Source organism: Limulus polyphemus, unplaced genomic scaffold (assembly GCF_000517525.1).
Source record: "Limulus polyphemus unplaced genomic scaffold, Limulus_polyphemus-2.1.2 Scaffold1350, whole genome shotgun sequence".
NCBI lineage: Eukaryota > Metazoa > Arthropoda > Merostomata > Xiphosura > Limulidae > Limulus > Limulus polyphemus.
This window is the reverse complement of record NW_013666960.1, coordinates 39,221-49,239: the sequence shown is the minus strand read 5'-3', so window position 1 is coordinate 49,239 and position 10,019 is coordinate 39,221. Positions and strand designations below refer to the sequence as shown.

Sequence of the window (10,019 nt, the reverse complement as noted above, 5' to 3'; positions counted from 1 at the left end):
TCAGGTTTAGATAACCGCGGTGGGCGCATCACAGATAGCCCATTGTATAGCTTAGTACTTAACAAGAAATAGTTAAAATATTACTTGTTTAGAACATATTATTTGTACATCTTCCGTTTTGTAGTATTTCTTAGTGATTTGTTGAGGTTTTGGTTTGTTTTGAATTTCGCGCAAAGCTACACGAGGGCTATCTGCGCTAGCCGTCCCTAAGTTAGCAGCGAAAGACTAGAGGGAATGCAGCTAGTCATTACCACCCACCGCCAACTCTTGGGCTACTCTTTTATCAACGAATAGTGGGATTTATCAAAACTTATAACACCCCCACGGCTGAAAGGGCGAGCATGTTTGATTTGTTGAGGATATTGAAATTATTGGTCATTTTATGACTCACTTCCATATTCATTAATATACTGTGAAATATACTGTCACTGATGGCTTCAGATGACTAACTGAAAAGTAAAGAGTTTGGTCATATACTAGTATATTGAGTAGAATATCAATTGTTATTCCAATGTTCTTAATTTAAGAAATCCGTTAATCCGATCTTTCAAAAGGCGTATGTGAAGGAAAGTCTGCTTTACAAAATGATTTTGGATTACGTTTTAATGAACTGTATACAGCGGTAAGTATTCGGATTTACAACGCTAAAATCAGGGGTTCGATTCCCCTCGGCGGATATAGGAGACAGCCCGATGCGGCTTTGCTACAAGAAAAAACACCCACTTTCTTTTACGTATCGTGGCGCTATCCCTTTCTATCTCAGCAACCATATGGTTGAAAATTTTGAATATAGTTTAAACGGTTTACCTATCTATCATTCCTCGTTTTAAACTACGTCTACTCTAATCTGAGGACAGCTTTCATTACTCACCTGTCAGTTATTTGATATAAGCATTGGCCAAACGCTGACTACAGTTAGTAACTCAATCTCTTTTCACTATTTTACTTTTTAAGATATATACTATAAAGAATAATTGCAATAAAAAATAAGCCATTTTACACACTGAAAAAATTTAGGGTCTATAACTTCCCTAAATTTGTTTCGCTTGAATGGAAATTAAATGCGACACTAATGATAAGACGGTGGCGTCCGGACAAAGTATTTTTTCTTCTTCTTCTTTAATTAGTTGAATATGAAGGAAAAGAAATTTTATACATGTTATCTACAGAGGTCTTGCAATGACGTCAAAAAACAAAAGTCATGTGGTCTATGGTGTACTCCGCCATATTGGACATAAAGTGCTTACATTTGTCTTAGTTGAAAAATGACAAATTTGTCTTCTAATATCGTCTTATCTGACTCTGCAAATCATCTTAGCGATATGTTTAAAGAAAGATATATTGAGAAACTAAATAGTCGTAAAGTTTCGGATCTGTATCTCTTGCCAAAGGCGATGTTTTCGCCATTGACTAAATGTAGTTTTTGTGTAGTCTGAACACGAATGGGAAGACGGTCCCTTTTTTAAAAATTCCATTTTCGGCCCAACCTTGGTTTGTCTCCCTAGATCTACCACTCCCCCCCAGGGTCCCAGGCCATAAAACATTACAGCTGATCGTTATAGTATTGTTGATCTTCAACGAGACTTAGATTAGAGGCTCCCCACTGAGTCGCTATGGAGTGGCAGCACCGTCGGAACTCTGACATGTAGGTCTAATCCTCAACACAGCACCCCCATCCCCCCAACATTACCAATATCTTAGCCTAATGTTTTGTGAAGGTCATTTCATAAATCTAACATTGGAATTGTTCTGATCGTAATCATTTGACTGCAGTTGTAATCCTAATACTTAATGCTGTGAGATCTACCAGAACTACATCATGTACTTGGATTCAAGTATAATCCATGATTATAATTTGTTTAACATATTGCTCTTACTTTTAGTAAGTGTTTTTTTTTCATTATTGAATTTTGCGCAAAGCTATTCGAGGGCAATCTTGTAGTACCGACCCTGATTTTGAAGTGATAGACTAGAGGGAAGACAGCTAGTCAACATCAACTCTTGGGCTACTCTTTACCAACGTCACATTATAACATCTTCACGGCTGAAAGAGCGAGCATTTTCGTTGATGGGGTTCGATCCCGCGACCCTCAAATTGGGGATGGAGCGCCCTACTACAAGGCTATGCGAGGCATCAGTAGGTTCTGTGCTGCGCAGGTATGTAAATTACATGCGATGAAAAAATGACGCAATAACCTAGCAAAAATCAATTTACTCATTTTAAATCATATATATATATATATTGAAACCTTTTCACAGAATCAATTGTCAATATCTCTTCGTAATTCAATTTTTATGCATAACGTGAAAAGTTTTAGAATTCCGTGAGATACGTCCTACTTTAGTACCACTATATGTCAAATTATATCCCTGTTCTTCTTCAGTTTTAGAATTCCGTGAGATACGTCCTACTTTAGTACCACTATATGTCAAATTATATCCCTGTTCTTCTTCAGTTTTAGAATTCCGTGAGATACGTCCTACTTTAGTACCACTATATGTCAAATTATATCCCTGTTCTTCTTCATTTTAAAGATAACAGAAAAATAAATTGACAAATATATCGATTTGGTGAATCTACCTGAAGGGAGTGAGGAAAGATTACATGCTTCATTAGAATCGCTGCAAGTCTGTGTTGTTATTTTCAAATACCAGACGCTTAAGTCTCGTTACATCAACGCAAGTATTACGATCAAAGAGATAGGATTTGGACAGAATGGGATTTAGCAACACAGCGGACTGGAGTACTCTCACAATATATTATGTCAAAGGGATATAGGATTTGGACAGAATGGGATTTAGCAACACAGCGGACTGGAGTACTCTCACATTATATTATGTCAAAGGGATATAGGATTTGGACAAAATGGGATTTAGCTACACAGCGGACTGGAGTACGTCCACAATATATTATAGGATTCGGATAGGATAGGATTTAGCAATATAGAGAACTGGAGTACTTCCACAGTTACATACACACATATATCTATATGTTCATATTTAGTTAATATAAAATAACAGAACAAACCGACAACAACGGGCCATTGGCCTATTCAAACATAACGAAAAATTGACAACAAGGGACCATGCAATGACTTTGTCCCCCGGTGGGTCAATGATAAATTTACAGTCTTTTATTTCTAAAAAAAATGTTTTACGTACAATGACAAAAACTTCATCAGTACATAGGAGACAATCGAATTGAAGAAAATTTGTATTATATGTTGTCTGTGTTTTAAATAAAGAAACTGTTTTCGTATTTGAAAACATCTTATTAGGTATGTAACAACATTTCCCAGAAATATTACATTAGTGTTTTGTTTTCAAGTTTAATAAAAGCTACATAAAATCAAAATACTTATATTTTTTAGTTGTCTATCTTGAAAATACAACTTTTATTATACAAGTCATTGGTCTTCTACTGGCTCAGCAAAAAGTCTGAAGGCTTATAACGCTAAAAACCGGGCATCGGTACCCGTGGTGGGCATAGTATAGATAGCCCATTATGTGATTGCAATTGAAAAATTATAAAAGTGAAGTCGTTAGATAAATGAACTCAATGAGAGATTGTAAGGATATATTTAAAGTTATTAGACATTAATGAATTACCTTTTCAAAAGAATGCAAAACGAAACCTGGCAACATTCGAAGAAAAACAAATAAAAGGATGAGAAGAACAAGCTTAAGGCCATGAAACCAGTTTAATCAAGAGTCTAGTTTGTTTACGTCGTAATTTATGTTGAGATATGCGATCGAAATAATATTTAATTGTTGTTTTTATGTTTTACAAAGTAATAATTGTTTCATTTGTCTTATCTTTATTTAAAAAAAATTGGTTTTTGATGTAGTAATGTGTTGAAAGTGACGTCTGCTAAAACGCAACGTTCTTGAAACAAGTAATATCTTTAAAAAAGTATATGTATGAGAAACGAAACACAATTTCCAAACAAATAGTGTTTTTCTGGGCTACCCAAACTGTTATTTCTAGAAGATGCAGTTTTCTGCTGTACTACTGACCGTTTGAGCGAAGGAACAAATCATGGGATAATGCTGGGTTTTGGTTAGCCTGAGGGATCCAGTGCCCTTCAACGTTCTTTAGCTAATGCTGGGGCTCTAAGCTTGAGAACGCTGACCTGGCTATTACAGCTTCAATGGCTATTTTAGCTCCGCCCGTTAGAAATCAAAAATGAACGTCTGGATGAATAGAGCCTGTGAAGATTAGTGAGTGTTAGTACACTGGCGAGACACATCATTTCGAGTCTGGCCTGTTTTTAATGAATCTAGCAGTTTTGTGAATGCTTCAAACGTTGATAGACGTTTGTTCCAAACTATTACTTTCCGAAAAAAACAACAACAACACTACTTCACATTTAGTGTTCATGAATATACATGAAGCATCAATGCAATATATTAATTGAATAAATAAACATGATTTAACATAATTTTCTTCAATGGTCCCATTACGTTATTATTATTTTTTTCCTGATAAAATGTATTACCTCAGGATACTAAAGTAATACATAAACCCAAAAAAATCTTTACGCGCGTAAACATTTCATTTGTTAAAAAAAAAACAGTGCCTAATCACAGGCCACCATAAAAAGTCGAAACTAAAATACAAATAATATTGACTTACAAGTTGGAAATGCTTTTTGGTTTATTGTTAAGCGTAAAACTACTCGATGGCCTATCTGTGTTCTGTTCACCGCCGATTTTAGCGTTACAAGTCCTCAGACTTACCGCTAAGCCATTGAAGGGCAGTTGGAAATGCAAAAAATAAAAACACACAGATGTAGGAATTATCAATTCGTACAGTTATGTTACAGTATAGTGAAGCTTGCATAGAATGCGATTGCTAAATCATTTTATTCAGTGCCCTTGTCTATCTTTGACTGATATCCCTACACCAGATTTTCTTTTCTTTTTTTATCGAATTTTCCAATTAATAATTGATATATTCGATTTTTCTAGCATGTACACTATCATTTTAGATCTTGTTTAGAAAATATCTACTATTTTGCAGTAACGTATCATGGAAACGAGGTTCGACTACCCGCAGTGGACACAACGCAGAGGGCCCATTGTACAGTATCGTGCATTAACCCTAAGCAGACAACCATAGAAACGTAACTTCACACTAGTTGACAATGTTATTAGCTGTATTATTCATAATTTCTTTTGACAAAAATTTTACATCACAATGTTTTAGTGTTATTTGTTTGTTTGAATTACAATCTTTATACTAAAAAAATAATAATAACCAACAATAAAAATTCAGTTTTAAACAAACACATGTTTTTTTCAAGTGCTTAACCTCTCCATATTAAATACAGTTAGAGTTGATGTTTGTGGAAGAGGTTTCCATCCGAGATATCAACAGAAGAGAAATGTTGTCACATAACGGTTTTAAGCTAGGGCATGAAAAAAGAGATAACCTAAACCCTTCTTCAGAATTAAGTGGTAAAGGCCAGGTTCCAGTGTGGACATATGTTTTACTATGAGAAAATCATCTGTAAGTTTTGCACATGTAAAATCTCCAATTAGACCAGTTCCTAAGTCCTTTATATTTCCAATCTTGTATCTATTTTGATTTTATTTTTAACTCATTCCACGAATTTTGAAAAAAAAAAAATGGCAATCTTGCATTTAGCTTTAGACCATCAAATGATTTAAATTAACTGTTGCTTTTTGAAAGAGTCCCGAAGGAATTTCAAAATTGGATATCAAGGGTTTTCTAGAGGCTGCCAGGTTTCACAGAATGATTTATCATGAACAACAAATTATTTTAATCCGATTCTGGCCAGAACAAAACCAATATATGGAATAACATGAACATGTTTTGAGTGATTTCTCATGGGCATATATTATTAAATTTCGTAAGATCTCTGTAAACAAGTTAAAGTTTCGACATTTTACTTTGTGGTTTTAATCTATTTACACACACACACATAGTTTTTTTCATCGTCTATACTTGTTTAATACAAGTGAACTATAAGTCTCAGGTGACGTCAAGAATAGTTTTATCTCGAACCACAAAAAGTAACAGATCCCTAACACCAAAGAAGCGGGTTAGACCCTACGATATGAAACTGGAGGAGGGATGGTTCACGTTATGAGTATGATGAAGGAGCGGCAAGCACCTAAAACCTCCACCTTCTCCGGAGGCACCACTAACCCGATATCGATTCCCAGATCATGATCCTTTTTCTTTTTTATCTTTGGTTACTGCCGCTCAAGATAACCTGGTTTTACACGTTGCGGGATCTTTTTGTGTATGGGCTCCGAGTTAGGGCTGATAATCTCAGTTACTACGCACGATTTTCAACTTTTTTTTTATTTCTTCTAAAGAACAAGGGGTTGGTTCCCTCTAAGAAAAAAATCTTCAAATGTAGCGGGTGCTGTTGCAAAAACAAAGTGAACCAACGTTAAGTCTTGAAAACAGTTTTTAAGCCTAACAGTAGTCAGTACACTTCTGTTTGTACGTCAATTCTGCCCATCCATTAGGACGAGGGTAAACCTATCTGTTGCTTTGCTTGTTCAGTGACTGGAACTGTAAGGTAAAGCTAGTTGAACAGCTCATGCTTGATGTACCTTTACATACTGTAATCATCTTGTTGCTAAAAACGTGGTAAACAAACCTTGAGCGTAGATCTACAAAGAAATCACAAACACACAGAGACCATACGTCGGGCTAACGTTCTCGTAAAAAGTACGCGTCATGCCAATTGGTAGAAGATATTTATTAAAGGTCTAGTAAGATAACGAGTAGACAACTATGATAAACAAACATAATAAAATATTTCAATTACCTCTATCACAAAGGCACGAGAAGCACTTAATAGGTTATATAAAAGTAATACATGTTCACACACTACTTTGTATATGTACAAAGAAAAATACTTCTTTACGCAAAAATTTCGTGAGTTAATTATTAAAAGCTCTACACATACAAAATATTTATTTCATATAAAAAATGTAAATATAATTGTAAAATGACTTAAAAGTATCGCGCTTTCGATAGAACTATATGATTCGATAATAACGACCACTGTTAAATTTAAAGTTGAACATTAGCCATAAATGACATTTGAAGTATACCATTAGGGTTACGAAATAATTACGTATAAGGAAAAAAGAAAACTGGGGGGGGGGGGGGGGGCAATGGATCTATGTGTGTGTTGTTTAACCTTTCGAAACTGTATTTAAGAAATATACCGGAGAGGTTGTTAAGCACAAAGTTACACAATGGGTTATATGTAATCTCCCTACCACGTGTATCGAAACCCGATTTTTAGCGTTGTAAGCCTGCACACCTAATTTTCACTGTGACGTTTGTGATGATTGTCAAAGGGGTTTTAAGAGCTCTCAGAACTGAATCCATGGACTTACATAAAACTGACATGGACATTTTCGAATTCTTCATTGTAGGACTTCAAATGAGGACCAAGGGAATTTGGGGGAAATCGAAAATGAAAAACCAAGAACTGTTATTAACATATTTTTTGAGGACACGATGCTTTTTTAATGAATAACTTTTCTATATATAAAAAAGTGTGAATGTGTGTGTGTGTGTGTGTGTGTGTGTATGGGGGGGGGGGGGTTGATTGTTTATTGCAGCCGTAATGCCCCACATTTTTCAACTGCAGACTATAATCTTTAGTGATAAATTATGTCATTAAAAACATACCAAGTAAGACGTGGACGTATTATTTATTTATACAAACTTGTTTTTACTATGACCTTGACCTCAGATCAAAAGGTCGAGTCAGATTAATGGTACATCATGCCTTAATGAACAGAGTAATGCTACAAATTTCTTGATATTCTTCCACCTAGCCTTCTGCATTCCATGGGACCCTTATCCTGTATGACCATCTTTTTCAATGTATTATCTTTGTGCTTTGCAATACGTTCAAAATATTTTACCTTCTTGGTCTTGACTTGTTTAAGAAGATGATACTACATGACCTCCAGGAAACTGAGGCTAAGATTCATTGGACATACGTGTTTTTTTTTTACGACGTTCCGTTTATTCGTTTCATAATTTCGTAGAGAGCTACACAAGAATTATTTGCGCATAGCCTCCTTAATTGTGGACTGATAGACTAGAGGGAAAAGCAGCTAGTCAACAGCACTCCGCCAAATCCTGAGCTACTCTCGCGCGAGTCTTGTCTAATCGAATAGTGGGATTTCACTGTCACTCTTATAGCGGAAATAGATCGGATTCACAGTCCAGGCATAATACCCGTAGGCTACGCTCGGCCCACGATATTCTGCAGAGTCACCTATAGCTTCGCAACTCCAAATTTTCCAGCAACGGACAGTCCACTTTCTTCAATGTCTATGCTTCGGGCCTGTGTGCTGCAATATGCCACCTATGCGCTCTGAGAAGCCTTAGATATATTTATAGTTTGTGTCAATCTCCCAGTACAGGGTATACAGAAATGTGAATACTATTTTAATTTTGCAAACTTAATTGGCGGTCTTCCTGTTTGGGAAGTTATTCACACACACACACACACACACACAATGGAGTTTACACACCATCACAGTTGGGTAGGTGTAATATAATTTTTCTAGGAACTATACCACGTCGAAGGCTGAATGTGACTAAGTGCAGCGTTTTTAAAACGCCCACAAACAACTAAAAAAAGATATTCAGAATTTAGTAAGAAAATAAATATTAGAAAATCATACCTGTATTTCTTGAATTAATTCAGTTTCGTCCAATAATATGATTTTGCAGTGACGAGTCTTCGGCTTTTCTCCGAAACACTTCATAATTTCACTTTCCAAAGTATTTAGCTCTGACAACAAGGTTTCTTTCTAAGTAAACAAAATCTTTAAAAAAAATCCAAAAATAACAGAAATTTTAAGTAAAAAGAAACTGAACTTATCGGCTATTGCACTCTGTGTGGCATGATCTTTCAAATTTTCAGTATTAGCTGACAGTGACACTAACTTTTATACAGAAAAAAGTAGGGTTTATGAAAACAAAATTCTAATATTCCTCTTTTAGCTTCAAATATTCTCCCAGTTTGATTACAAAGTAGCGGATTCAGAAATGAGAATTTCTTGTTTCTTACACTTTCATAACAGTAACCAGGTCAGTAGTGAAATTCAACTTATTGGATATTCGTGTTTGTCCTCTCAACCTCTTGATACCCATGAACGTACCGTCATCACTCTCAACTCATGCCCTGGTAAGTACCGTCAAGTTTTCTGCTTGTATACTATTTAACCGCGAGGCCTAATACTCTACAGGTGGGCCAATCACGCTTGGCACAGAAATGTATTTATCAATGTTACTGTGCCATCTAGTAGCAAAACTGTATACTTTAAGTGAAGGTTTTAATCGGTTGTAAGTAAATTCGTGCTATCATATTCTTTTAAGATAAAACTTCAAAACTATTGCCCATCTCCTATAAACCAGCTAGTCAATTCGTCTGCTAAACGTATTAATCAAAAAGATATATAAATATATATTTTTATTTATTTTTTATACGTAAAAAAGAAACAATAACAAATAAATGAATGACCAGAAAATCTAGTAAAAATTACTTCATTATTTATATACGCATACTCTTCTGAAATATATATACATTCAAAGGTTGTGTATTATGTTTACATTTTTATATTAGGTTAATAAAAAAATTCACACCAAAGTACCCACGTGTTTTAAGTACTAACTTTATGTTACTGATTCGAGATTTTAAGGTAAAAATAAGATTTAAAAATTTATTGATTTTCGTATTCATCTTTTTAACTATTTCCTTATTGGTGGTTTAACTATAGAAGATAACGTGCATTACCACAATGAAAAGATAAATATTTATAAAAAAAATCGTAATCTCTACTAAACATAAAGGTATCATGTAAGTCACGAGGAAACACAACTGAAGAATATTTTCTTTCCTTAATGATACTCCGTGTTGTTCATCTATTTTACATTACAAACATTTATCACACATGCAGGTACAATGTGTATTTAGCGATGTTTATAACCTATGACATATGCA

The 10,019-nt window shown here is 34.8% G+C and overlaps 1 protein-coding gene across 1 annotated transcript in view; it reads right to left on the bottom strand.

Annotated features, from left to right (window-relative positions):
• LOC106463215 (band 4.1-like protein 4) overlaps window positions 1-9,146 on the bottom strand; it is a 139,971-nt gene extending 130,825 nt beyond the window's left edge. The window contains 1 exon segment of the mRNA XM_022390663.1: window positions 8,698-9,146. Within this exon segment, the coding sequence (XP_022246371.1) occupies window positions 8,698-8,781 (84 nt within the window). The 5' untranslated portion in view covers window positions 8,782-9,146.
• Window positions 9,147-10,019: the final 873 nt, after the last annotated feature.